Raw genomic sequence first — 14,201 nt, 5'->3', positions numbered from 1 at the left:
CTCTCGAGGACCGATGTGTCTCTCAACGCGAATGTGGCTGCCGGTCCGAAAGGGGGGCAAAGGCAAGCGGCGGAATGGGGGTCGTACCTGTTTCTCAGGAAAGATATCCCCACCGGATTATACTGATACAACAATTAAGGAAAATGCGTTCTGTCGATGATAAAACGAATGCTGACGAGGACAAAACAAACGAAAGGCTCGGATCAGGCGATCGAAGAGGGAGGAGAGCTGGCGACGAGGTACGACGTGAGGAACACAAGGTTCCAGGGATGGCAGAAGCTGTCTAGAGCGGTCGAGCCATGTACAAGAGAAGAAAAGAGAAAAGACGAGAGCTAACAAACAATGATGGAATAGAGACAAGAAAGGAACAATGCCAAAACCAAATAGAAGATCAAGAAGGAAACGATAACCAGATCCTAGGCACCTTGTCTTCTGAATCAAGCAGAAGACGGGCCGCTCAGGGGGGAGGAGGAGGGAGGGAGGCGGTGGTGGTAAGAGCCGGGAAGGATGGGAAAAGAAAAGCAGAGACGAGGATGGGTCGGAAAAAGGGAAAAGGAAGAAGAAGCAAGAGGGGCTGAAGGTGTGGGAGAGAGAGAGAGAGAGAGGAAGGGGAGAGAGGGAATAAGGAGGAGGGAGATAATGGAGTAGAGAGGGGAGGGAAGGATGGGAATGATGGGATGCTGCGACTACAACTTTCTCGCTCTCGCTCTCGCTCTCTCACTTTCAACTTTAGGGGAGACCGACTGACTTGACAGGCGGAGACAAGCGGACGGGATTTTCCAGAGAACGCGAGAAGGAACGCCAGGCACACACCCTCCCGAACCGTGCCCTGTATTTCCTTTTTACTTTTCGATTCTCTGGTTAGTTATTATTTTTATGATTCTTTTTCTTTTTCTTTTCTCTTCCCACTTCGTATGTCACCTTTTGTTAAACTCAGTGATGGGTTTTAAAAGATTGTCCATGTGGTTTTATTTTATTTTATTTTATTTTTCTTTTTTCTATTCGCTTCTCACGTTCGCTCTCTTGTCAAATCTAGGTTCGTTGAACCGTCAAGGAACAGTAAAAAAAGTAAAGAAATCAATTTTGGGGGAGGCGCCCGATTAAAAATCCACGAGGGGAAACCCGATTGAAGTGTATCGTATGGCTGTAGTATGCAACATACGCATAGGGAAAGAAAATTTTTGAAGGCTCTGATCTGATCTCAAAAGGCTCAAGTCCAAGTAGGGGTGAGATATTCTGCGATTACTCTTATTGCAGCTGCAAGTCATACCAGAAGTCAAGAAGAACGCGCCATAAAATCAACACCCTTATTGTTATTAAATTTCTCTTGAAGACAAGGCCGGAAGGTGGTAAATGAGCATTTTGCTCGGTTCGAGCCTATGGTCTCCTTCACTTATCGTATCATCGAACCTAATATTATCAGGTAGATTAAATGTTCGAAGGTCTCCTGAATCTCTTTCTTTTCTTCTTTTTTCCCCTTCTGCATCGGTCAACTGCTCTGATTCGACCAGCTAGGCGGATGAGACTAAGACACCTTTGGGGCTGTACGGTAAGTCCGGTTCCATATTGGTAACTGGTACTAAAGTTAGGCTGGGAAACTAGCGGGTTGTAGTTCTGCGGCCGTTGTTGCCATTCGGTAACCATCGTACCGCACATACGATTTGTCCCCAATAATACCTCCATATTACGTTAGGAGCGGGTCAATCTCCTCCCCTCCACCCCCCCTGCAATGGCCTAACCCGGTTCCAGCCATGGGAGGTAGACTAATCGAAGGCGACGCTACTTGAGAACTGGTCACTGGATAAACGATGTGCGGGTCTAACTGACTGAAGATGTCTTTGCATTCGCCTCATCGGCCCATCTTCCCTCGTTTGATAGGAGATGTTCTTTGTGGGGGAGTTGGCCCTCCGACACGGAGAGTAGTACGTCGCTGGACCTCCTACTTACATTACCAGATCTCTGTAATGGTTGGTATCTATGGTTTAACTGCCGAGTACGCGCAATAGTAGAGAACGACTACGTAGAGAGCCGCCTCCTTATCTTTTTCCTTCTTTTCTTCCTTTGATAAATTTTTTTTCTTCACTTTTTGGGTGTTCGGTGCAGTTCTTCGTCAGATCGTTGGTGTGCGGCAAAATTCGATAATTGATACCAGAAGTATTAATTACTGAAGAACAACCAGAACGTGCTGAATGCATAAGACCATAATGAATTGGGACAAATTAGTACTGTCTAGTAACCTGAATAGTCCAATCGGACGAGCAAATTGGAAGCTGATTTGCGACCACACGCCTACTAAAATTCTTAGCTGTCACGCCATGACTACCAAAATGGGGTCGGCCTCCAAGGAACTGAACCCGAGCACGGAAGCTCGGAGAAACAGCTTGGAGAGAGCTCGTACTAGCATTTAGCTAGCACTATACCTACTACTACTTTTGTAAGCCCTTAAGTAGTAACTAACTAACAGTCGCTAGGTAACGATGGTGTGTACCTCGGTCGCTGGCACCACGGATGCGTAGGCGATCGCGTGTGCAAATAATACCGATTAATGTCATTATTATCCAAGGATAACACGATGCCAAGACTGCGACAACATAAAAGTCGCAGAGTCGATTCTACCAAAACTCCAAAGTCTTCTAAATTCTTGACGAATATCGAATCTGCAATGATCTTAGCCAGGATCATCAATCCACCCCAGATTTCTTGCCCAAACGCACAAGCCTGACGAAACATTGAGGGGATATGCTCATCCCCAATTTCCCAAACGCTAGACTAGTAGTAACTATGAACCGTGTATATGTATCAGACTAATGATTTAATCTTTTATTTTCCTACATTACCAGTGACAGGAAAACTCTCCTGGCCATGAACCGACTCAGGGAATGCTGATCTCTACCAACCAGTGGAAACCTCCCGTGAGGGATTCCGCGGTTCAGATTGTTCCACCAAGAGTAACCTAATCGATAGCCCACGGTCCGTGTCCCCCCTCCAATGCCGTGAAAGTTGAAGTGACCGACCGGTATCCACGGAGTTTTGTCGCAGCCTCCAACACACTTTTCTCCCGGTTGTTGTACCACGGAAGGGTTCAGACATCCGAATCAATGGATGAGAAACTTTATCAACTCTCTTACTACGGTTTGTGTACATGATGTCAGCGATTATACTCGAAACTGATAACGCATCGTCTCAACCCTCCCTGAGCCCGATTCTGAATCCATCTACAAGCAGTGCAAGAATATGTTGTGCTGGATCCCCAAACTCTATGGCCACCTGTTTGTCAGCTACAAGCTATAGCCAAGAAACAATGTGTGTGTCCCAGTTGGGTGGGGGAGAGAGCGCAAATAGACTTGAATTGGATCTGAGTGATCTGAGATGCTGGTTTGATTGCAAACGAGACTGATGTACAGTCAATCTTCAGATTAGAATTTGGACTATTGATGCAGTGCAATGCAATGCCCAGTATTTGACATACGAGTTTGCTTCCAGTGACACAGTTTATGATCCCTCCCCGCTTTGAAGATATATCATCATGATCATGATCATTGAACGTGGTGATCGTGCATAGTACTCGCCCGAAGATTACTCTATAGTAGTTAATAGAGGCTGAGATGATGACGAAATAGGTTACACTTAGTCGAGCAACCTCCACCTAAGCAAAACAAGATGAAGGTCGCCCTCATACTACTCATACCAGTACTACTACGGAGTACTGATGCGGCGGGTCGGTATGCGCTATATTCTTCGGGAGGTTCTGGAATCGGTCAATGCACTCGAATCCTAGTTGCATATATTTCGGCCACGCTGACCCTCCCAAACACCACGACAATCGGGGGCCTAGCGTACTTATACTTCATATATAATCAATAAGCATGCAGGTTGAAACTATGAAGATATACTAAACGTAAAGTTCGCGAAGCGAGGAGAGCTCAAAAGATTCAATAGCTTCGCCACAAGGGATCCCACCCGCCGTATGGCAACCTACTTGCGACTGTCGGTGAGTGACTCTGCCTGACTGGTCTCACTCAGTGACCGCCTACATACAATTTCCATTAGCTTGGGTCACTGTCTATTGCACGTGTTGGGTGTGCAAGCTACGACCCAAAACCACACCACAACCACCATGGTTATCTAGATAGATACGTTAATTAGATAGACGATGGAGGACGGTACATCAAGCCGGCTGATAAGTCGCGGGCGCGGTTTGACTCGGCGCATGCGGAGATTGTACTTAGTGGGAAGGCCCACCAGCACAAATTACTAAGGTCAACAATTACTCCCGGCTCATCCACAACCGCCCCCTTCGCTACCAGCCTGTCAAGATAATCTACAATGTCAGTCTGACGGTTACGAAAACCAGAAGGCAACTGCCATCGCTTGACTAGTATCGGTTTTTTTTTCAACGGTCGTCGCGAGAAAGAACGGGGGCCTGAGCTGCAAGTTTCCCAAGATGTGGATTTATCCTCCATCTATCGACTATCCCCGGTTTAGTGCCTTTGCAGATCCCCTGTAAGGAGTTCCCGCGTGATCGACAAGCAACGTCGCCATCTCAACATCTTATTCGGGGCTTTCCCTTCCAACCGCGTCACTTCCATGCCAACTTGACAGACGGCTCCGGCGGGCGCATATCATCGTCTATCCTGCAGACTAAATCATGGTTGGCGTACCAGTGTGCTTGCTTTTACCATCCTGTGTTTCCGCTGTAATCAGATCATATTTACTAGTACTACTAGTATACTCCGATGCCGCAGTTGGCACGGGCGATTCTTATTCGTGTGGTTTCCCTTCCACTGCATAAACCATGGATGCTGGGCCAAGTCTGAACTTTAGCGAGTCAGCGAGTCAGAGAACATCAAGTTCAGCTCTTCGTTACAATGCAATTTTTCCAGGCTCCACGGACGTAGAGTACCTCGGTGAAATGAAAAGTGGGAAAGCAGTCTCGAGCAAATTATGCATGAACTCGATAATATGCTGCCTGAATATTCATCGAATTGAAACGTATGAAAGGGAAAAATAAAAGTGGATATCTTTGGGTCCGAATTGTACACAATAATTAGAGCATCATACGGTGCGGAGAATGTCCTCCGTAGCATCGGACGTCAACCGCGGTTCCACCGTTTTAACCCGACCATAGATAGGTTCATACGAATTCCGAACTGTTGAAAATTGGGTCAAATTCTGTCTACGTAGTCATGCTGCTAATACTGATACTTGATAGTATTTTCGGGGGCAATATAAATTGTATGACTATCCGTTATCGCTGAATGCTGGGATGAATCCCGAATATCCGAGGCAAAGCCGACATGAATCCATGTCATATACCTACCCATCATGATACCACCAATTAGCTAATGATTTTCGAATACAACTTGTCAAGGAATTGCAGTGGTTAGTCTCAAACCGTCAAACCGACCGACCAACAACCTACGCGGGGTGCCTGACCATTGGTTTGCCTAATGCTTATTTGCACTCCTCCGTACCATGTTAACGGCTGTCAGTTACCATACTTCCAGTAGTTTTCTGGTCGACCGTTGTGTTAGATCAGTGACGCAACCAACTAGCTCACGTTGACGTGTATCTCAATAGCGGGGACAGCAAAAATGCGGAGTATAGAGATCCAGGTCCAAGAAGCCAGATATCCTGACAAGGTACCTGCCATTGGATAGCCCAACCGCACGGTCCTCTCTAATATATAGCTCAAGAACCTTGAAACCTGGGGAGTAACCTGGCACGGACATGCTGGTAGCTACAACGCAAACAGTGGCAGATGCTGAATCTTCCAGAACCTACTTGGTGGTTGACGTTCTTTCTATCAATCTATCTTTATGATTGCAGTGATTGAGCAACCAGTAGACAGTAATCTAAGAACCAACATACTCACCTAGGCAGGAGGAAAAACTACCCTTTTCACTGAAGAAAAATACACTAGTTACCACTCTTTGGTGGACATGAATCAGCCTAGCACGAGCAAAGGGCGCTTGATCGTTCCAATCCCGCCATAAACGGCGAATCCCTTATATCCGGGGAAACCAAAGTGTGGAGTACATACAGTAGTTAGTCACTAGTGGGCAGCACCGAAGCACCATCTATTGTAGTCTAGCCATGTCATGGAATCTTACACGCAAACATGTCAGGTGGCCTTTACTAACATGACTGTCGGTAGTATTACAAAGTACTCCGTCCGTAGTATCAAGCTAGTAAAGAAGTAGTAGCAATCTCATGGATTGCGGATGTCGCTACTTCGGACAGTCATCGGTCGGAAATAGCGCCTCAATCTCTACCCAGATCATCTCCTGGTGTTATCTTGGGTTCAAACATCGTACTTTAGGCAGAAACTGGGAGCAATTACTCCGGACTCCGTACTTTGCCAGCGTACCTGATTACCCTCCTTGGTCCGGTCGCAACCATCCAGGGGCTAGGCTAGCAGTATAGTATCACTACACCTATGATTACTAGTGAGACGGTATCTACTAGTAGTACATAAGCCTGGGTTTTATATCCGAACCTCCTCAAAAAGGTAGGAACCGTCCAAGCCAATCAATATCCTGCTTCCCCCTATTATCATTCGGGCGCACATATCTACCGGCTTATCATATCATCAAATCACGCCCCTCAAAAGAAAATACATTAGAGGGTCTATAGGTAAGGGATAGGAACGACCACAACAATTATCCCTCACCAAAGGATAGACGACAAAATCCATGATTGGTCACAGGAAACTGAAATTTCCCGCCCGCCCGCCATCTTGGTTCTGCGGCCGAGATTGAGATCCCCCTCCTCTTCCTAACCATGGAAAAACCGGGCCTTGATGCCTGAAATTCCTTCCTTCCACTAGTAGTTAAACAACTAACTAATTGATCGGGCTAAGCAGGACACATCACTCTGCATTTGAGTATCGACCTACTGCATATTCTTGCAAGCTGTTGTGACCGGGATATACCTGAAACACCGAACGACCCTCTGATCTGTCCTGGCATAATTAACCCGTTTAACGATACATTGCTTTTTTATTCCCCCTGCAAGCTGCACGGTAGGGGGGGAGAGTTAGATACTACCTCGAACGGGTGACCATCGGTAAATACGTACAGGGTACTCCGCACTTGTTATTTGTTATCCAAGACTTTTTTTTTTGTTTCTTTCGTTGTTCCTTTGCTCGTGGTGGGTTACTAGTTAGTTACTCTTACGTTGATGTGGTTCGCGTGTGCCTGTGCCAGGAACCGTCATCTGACTGGATGTCGTATCTCCCTCACTACCACCAAAGCTAAGACATTTGCGAGCTGAGACCTTTCCCGCCAAGTATCTCATCTATTATGTCCCGTTCGTCCACCCGATCGGAAGTGCCTTGACTAGGTCTAGATACTCATCATCGGTCACTAGGGAGAACCAGTGGAGCATCAAGAGACTCGTACAGTAAGAAGCCCAGGGGAGGAAAAGTAGGGAGAAAAAAAAAAAAAAGAAAAGGAAGAAGTGGTGTAACTGCGGCAACATGATTCTCGGGCCAAAAAGAAGAGGTTAAGCCATTAGCGGAATCTGCATGTCGCTGCAACTGGAAAGCCACCAAGCGGGGTTTGTGTTGCCCGGTAGCAATCCATGTTGTTCTCTACTCTGTACGGAGTAGACTAGATAACTTCTGTAGACTCTGTGGCCTTGGTTTTAAGCGTTCTCCGTGCTGACTGCAGTCGTCCACTACCGAATGCCTGCCGGCTCTCTTATCCACACCGAGGTTACCTGGTGGCTGGAAAAAGAAAAGAAAGAAAAAGAGTATGTTGATAAGAACAGCCCAGATAGATACTAACTAACTACAATTCTTGCATTACCCTGGCTCTTATCATCAATTCTTGACAACTTTCAGGGAGATCAGCAAGTGGAGCTTCAGTGATCAGGGCTGGCTGAGATCAGGATCCTTCCAATCTCCATCCAAGTCCCAACATCTAACTGACTTGCCCAATGCTCGCGACCTTTGAACTTACTCCCAGAGCAATGAGACTTGAGATGCCGCGCACGGGATTATCTCAGACAAAAATATTCCTATCTCGACCCACTGCGGGGTCCACGGGTTTCGGGAATCGAAGGATTGAGGAACCAGAACCTCTTCATGATCTGATCCAATCTAGCGATGATAAGTCAATACTATGACCATTGCGTGATCTGATGTTATACGTCCATAGAGTTTCCAACTTTCTCATGACTCGCGATTCGGTCCTCCAAATGTTTTGCAAGGATACCAACACTTGTTTCCCTTTAATGGCTGCTTCTCGTCCGGGAATGAGAAAGGCTTCAGCTAGACTACGGCAAAGCTCCTGCGAGTGGGGTTGCGACTCAGTGGAGACCCTCAAATTTTTGGTACTTAATAATATTAATAGGATATTGTGTCGCTGATTTCGCTTCAGCTTTCCCTGTAATGGTGGGATAGCCTGAGACACGCACTCTCAAGGCTCACCGGTGTGGACATCTCGTACATTGGAGAGATTGCTGCGCAGGTTAATAGTAACGAAAATAGTAACGAATTGCAGGATGTTTATCTCTCTTTCTGCCTCGGACCATACTGCCCTTGGAGCAATATGGTAGGCCAACGTGTCGTCTGATATCTAGCCGATCCTGCAGTATATATGTATCGGGCACTCTGAAGGCAGGCCTGGATGTACGAGTGCTTTGAATGTGTGACCTATATCATGAGTGATGAGTGTATACTACAAGTCTCCTGAAATACCATATAGAATGATAGCTAGATGTATTTCCGTGCATATAAGCAGCTTGAAATAGAATGAAATAGAAGACTATGGCTTGCACACTATGGGAGGATTTCACTTTCTGGACCACATAGCACCGTACTATACAACCCGGCATCTTATTTGCAAGATGAACAGTACTTTGTATCGGTAATTGAGGCACAATCTGTCTATATGCGACCAGATCACGAGACTCTGAGTAAGAATTCCACCATGAGCATAGATGATTTCTAGCTTACCTGTGTATTGGCGAAGCCTCCTACTTTAACTTATTTGTCGCTTGCCCAGGGAGAAAACATAGTACTCGATATCTTCTGGGAGTGCATGACCTACCATTTCAATATTCACCCAGCTCCCATCTCTAAGAACACTTTCAACGGAGTACCATCATCATGGTCGACAGCTTGAACATGTTTGTCTACTACACAAACAGCTCGCTTGCCTTAATGTTCATGATTGTCTGTTCTGCCCTTCACTGCGTCGATGACCCTCACCTTCACTGCGTCGACAACACAAGATGGCCCTCTTTGTTTCCCACCAGCATGGGGTTGCCTACTTCATTCTGAGATGTAAACTCCTTCCAGACGCGTTTCCCTTCTACTTCATATCTTCCGTCAGATTCAGACTCCTCCCGGGATACTTTCCATGAACTACACCCCCTCGTGTGCTTCAACCCAGTGGTAGCGTCACCAGGTCAGCATGAGCCAACTAGTTGTTCACTGGTTCGCGTGCAATCACTTCTATCCTGAATGGAGGCCCGCCATTACACCTTCTTGGGCACCCCCTGGCAGTGTTCTGTGCCCTACAGCTGCATTGCACGCCTACCATTGCACGGTCTGCCTTGCTCCACCGAGCAAGATCCAGGCGACGCGGAAGTCCGTTCTAATGACTGCCAATTTCCTCTCCCACATCCTCAATATCCCCGAAACCGATGGCAGGTTCATGCACGGGGTTATACGATTCTATGCCCGAGGCGACCATCTGAGATGGCTACAGCCGCCAAGCCGCGATGCGAAGTTTCTGGCTCCGGACCCATATATACATTCTTTGATGGTGGAATCGTGGAAGCGCACATTGGGCCGTAAGCACTTCTGGACTCGACCTGGTTATCACTTTGATGTTGTTTTAGCTGAAGTGAAGCGGTCGGAGGCAGGCAACTATGAGTGCCTTAATTGGTCTGGGGCAAACTATATGCCTATATGTCCGTACTATTACGTGTCACTGTCACCAATGCAGGAGCCTGTTGCCATGAAGTCAGCGCAGGATTCTGTTGATTCGGCACAGAAGTCTTCGGAGCAATCACACGAATCTTCCAATCTAGTACAGACACCTTTGAGATCACCAGAGTCTAGTCTCCGTTCGACACAGTCTTCTTTCGATACGGCCCGGACTGCCTCTTCAAGTCAGAGCTTCTCTTCCCCCGTGAGCCAGACTCCCTGCCATGAGGATACTATACAGCAGGTAGGTACCCAGAACAATACCACTACGGCTATGCAGAAGGTCCAGACCTCCCAGGTGTCTCTACCGTTTGTGAGAATGGATCCCTCCGTGGCCCTAGATGATCCCTTCGTTATCGAACCTATTTCGGTATCCCAAAGCTCAAATTCCCAGGCAGTTCTATTGCTAACTGTGTTGCAGGCGGAGGGTAGCTGGTCAATGCAAGACCGTATTGCCGACATAAAGCGTCAGTTTAGACCACCCGGGCCAATGGTGAGGAATGAATCGCCGGGCTCTGATACTCCAATACCTTCAACCATTGAAAGAATGTCTGCAAGAGAAGTCAATCGAAAGAGACATTCGGAGACGCCATACGAAGTTACTTCACTCCCCAGTGGTACTTCTGCATCTTGTGACGATGAAACCTGGTCTGTGGAAGATGTGTCGGAATCGTCTTTCGAGGACGCAGTTGACGTTCGGTCTGCATCTTCCTCCGTTGCCAGTCCCGTGGTGGCTCCGAAGAACGATGATGATCACAGCCCATCTATGTGCAATACGAGCGATACTCAACCTACCACATACACAACCATTGATCCCTCCCTACTCATGCTTGAGAGTAACCCTATACAGGATATCACTCTGAAATCCTCGCATAGGATGGCTGCAAGCAATCCTCAATCACTCTTGCTCCAACGAAACCTCGAACACGAGCTCCAACCTAGCTCCCTAGAGGACGAGTATGCGGAAACTGCAGGCGCGCTGGCTTTCAGTATCGAAACAGATGATGCTTCTGATACGGATCCATTCTCAGCTAGTTTGGAACAGTATACTTCTGAGCTACTGGCTGTGCGGCAACTCACAAAGGCTCCAGAACTACAAGAAAGCGATCCGAATGAATATGGATTTGGCTTTGGATTTCAACACAGTTTATTTGAGGATTTTGAGTTTTCGCTGCCGGAAAATTAATTGAACGGCCCTTGGGTAGATATGATGGTCCGAAAGGAATCTTCATCTTGCCAGCAAGTCAACAGATTCGTTCTTCAAGTCACGATTTCACGAATTTACAAATCTCCACGAACTTCTTTGTTTCCATTTCAATCTCGCTGTTTATGGGCCTTTCATTTTATCTGATATGTTCTTCATTCATTTGCGCCCATGTACACATGATTCTATCTTGTCCATCAGTTTCTCTTCACATATTTTCCGAGGCGATTATTTCGGATATTGGGTCATTTCTCCCCTGGGGAATATGGAGTCAATGAATAGAAGGGATTCACCACTTTAAGCCTCATTGGACATCATCTTCTATCTGTGTGTTCATTACATTTCAAGCGAATCAATCATACATCAAGACTAGTCTATATCATCCAAATCTAGTCATGTGATCTACATCTACCCCAGAGCCACGTGCCGACGGCAAGCTGAATCAGCTTATGCGGGCACTGCATAACTAACTAATTAGATAAAATAAGGTGCATAAACCATGGGCCGAGGAAGAGAAGCGCAATGCTACCCCGGGCGATTCCGTACCATACCGTAAGGGTAACGATGGATGCCGGTTGCTACTGGCAAAGAGAAGCACCCGCGGTAAACAGCGGGAGGACAGTATTATCACCAGCCACATGTTTCTCGGTTCGTCCGAGGCCAGACAGCCCGTGCGGCAAAGTAGCTGCTGGTTACTAGGAACTTAGCTCCTCCTTTCCTATCCCCATCATTACCTGCACGCGCCCCCAGCCCCCTCCGCTCCCCTCTCTTTTCATACCTAAGACACAGACAAACTTGCGATGTGACTTGCAGCTCACCGCGACCCATCCAAGTCTATGCGCCACTATTGAGCTCCCCCTCCCCCAAGTCAAGTGTGATCGCGATGTCCTTTCCTTACTCCCAGGATGCTCGCCGCCGGCGGGTCGGAGCCGGCGCCGGCTTCAGCTCCACTGGTAATCGGACCGTCCTGGGATACTGGGTGCCTCTCGCAGTCACCGTGGGCATCGCAACAGTTAGCATTGCAGCCTGGATCTGGAGTGAACGCAGCGAGGACGATGACGATAATAATAACGACCGCTCCGATGCCATCCCCCCTCCGCACGATGACCGCTTCCCCGCCGCCGCCGCTGGACCCCAGGGATACCCTCACGGCGAATATGCGGACGATTACGCTCGTTCCACGGCTACAGATATACCACCAGGCACTATGCCGGATGATGCTAGCATGATGGCGCGCATGCAGGGAGCACTGCGCCGCACTCCTAGTCCCCAGCAGATATTTGATGGCGCGAGCAAGAAGGTTGCTGCTGGCATGGCCGCCGCGGGAGCTTTCGTGGGCGGTGCGCTGACTTCAATTCGTGAGGAAGATAGGGGTGATTTTGAGGATCATTCTCGCTGGTCGGAGGAAGTCGCTTCTAGAGCCCAGCGTGCCGAACAGCCTGCGCCGACTATGACTGGGGCGTTGCCAGTTCGCGACATTGGTGTTGGGGGCCCAGCGCCTGCTGCTACCAAGAAGAAGTCTGTTGCGATTGTTGTCTCTTCGGAGTCTGCGCGGGTGGATCCGGATGAGATTGTTTCTCAGCATGTGGTAAGTTCTTGATGTGTGGTATAGGTATCAACGCGGGTTGTGCTAATGGTTTTCTACATAGTCTATCCTTTCCCACCTTCCTGAACACGTCAACCTAGATACTTCCAGGGTCTTCATTATGATCTATGCCCCTGGTCTTAAGCACGCCCCGAAGCAGGGAAGCTCCAACCAGCCTGACTTGTCTATTGCCTCTTCTTACTCCAACATTGCTCCTGAGGAAGCTGTCGCGTCTGGTGAGCTCCCCGAAGGGGAGGCACCCTCAGAGTCTCGCCAGGTTGATGAGATCGAGGGCTCAACACCACGGTTCAGGACAATGTACACTCAGGCGCAGGCGATTGTGGAGAAGGAGAACACGATCATGCCCTTCAGCACCGCGACAGGGTATGTACACCTTCTTCGCCACCTTGGTCCGGAGATAGTGTATGTTCAGGAGTCCCTTACTGGAGAGTCAGGAGAGTCTGTGAAACTCTTCTCTGGCTGGGTCCGGGACGTGGTTGTCGTTGTGGGAGGCGAAATCGGTCACGGTGGCCTGGTTGACAGCGATGATGAGTCTGCTCTTGCAGACAAAGGCGAGAAATGGTGGCAGAAGGAGGGCGTCACAGGCCTTGGCAGGCGGATCCATGTGGTGGATGTACATCGTATTGGTGATGATTGGAGGCGAAGAGTGTCTGGGCTCGACTAGAGCAGAGTTCAGCGGTCTGGTATTACAATCAGCGTTGGTTGCCTTGTGTATAGGTGTACCTTATGTTATTTTGATGAACTTTCTCTTCTTTTGTTATTGATTCCCCTGTCTTGATGAGAAGAAGAGGATTTGCTCTTCGTTTTGTTTACACTTGTGTGTTGATATTGCATGATGACCGCGATGGTCTGACTTCTACGGAAGCGATATGTTGAATGAAATGAGCCCTTGCACATAGCGATATCTGTTTCTCTATGCTTAACTTCTTCGAGTGTATGTGTGCGTGCAGTTCGTCTTTAAGATTCTCCGCTTTGATGCGCTGCCGGTCATGCCAAAGTCTCTACTAGTAGCTAGCTAACCGACTCTTTAGCCAACTATTTATATGCCTATCTTAGTGACCGAGTTTATGAGATAAAGACGGTACATCATCACGCGGACACTCATAGAAGATCACGATCCCGCTTCCAAGCCCACAAACCAGAGGTAGTAATCTTACCTTCCTGTGTATGGTAGGCTTTAGGGCCCAAGAGGGAACTGACACGCTTGGTACAGAGACAACGAGAGGGAGAATCACAATTACGAGATATACTCTGCTTAATTCCTATCTCTCCCCTGGCGTTGGGAGTATATAGAGGAAGGAAGCCTCTATCGGGAATATTTCCTGCCACTTGGAGCCGTTATGTGGTCAATCCTTATTTGGTGTATGGTGTATGTACGATATGGGCTGATAGCTTTCACTGTCTCTCTTCCACGCAATTTCTCTGAGTTATAGTAGTGTCCCTTTTCCTTT

The 14,201-nt window shown here is 47.8% G+C and overlaps 2 protein-coding genes across 2 annotated transcripts; both read left to right on the top strand.

Moving 5' to 3' along the window:
- Positions 1-9,422: 9,422 nt before the first annotated feature.
- On the top strand, positions 9,423-11,126 carry ASPBRDRAFT_193230 (uncharacterized protein; the record flags this gene model as incomplete). The annotated part of the gene is made up of 2 exons (XM_067620590.1): positions 9,423-10,310; positions 10,362-11,126. 2 exons carry the CDS (start codon positions 9,423-9,425, stop codon positions 11,124-11,126), a joined length of 1,653 nt encoding a protein of 550 aa, XP_067481757.1.
- Positions 11,127-12,027: 901 nt separating this feature from the next.
- On the top strand, positions 12,028-13,414 carry ASPBRDRAFT_118946 (uncharacterized protein; the record flags this gene model as incomplete). The annotated part of the gene is made up of 2 exons (XM_067617208.1): positions 12,028-12,732; positions 12,794-13,414. 2 exons carry the CDS (start codon positions 12,028-12,030, stop codon positions 13,412-13,414), a joined length of 1,326 nt encoding a protein of 441 aa, XP_067481756.1.
- Between the last annotated feature and the right edge of the window lie 787 nt (positions 13,415-14,201).

Source organism: Aspergillus brasiliensis (assembly GCF_001889945.1).
Source record: "Aspergillus brasiliensis CBS 101740 unplaced genomic scaffold ASPBRscaffold_3, whole genome shotgun sequence".
NCBI lineage: Eukaryota > Fungi > Ascomycota > Eurotiomycetes > Eurotiales > Aspergillaceae > Aspergillus > Aspergillus brasiliensis.
Note: the sequence above shows the minus strand (reverse complement) of the source record. Positions and strands in the feature narration are given on the sequence as shown.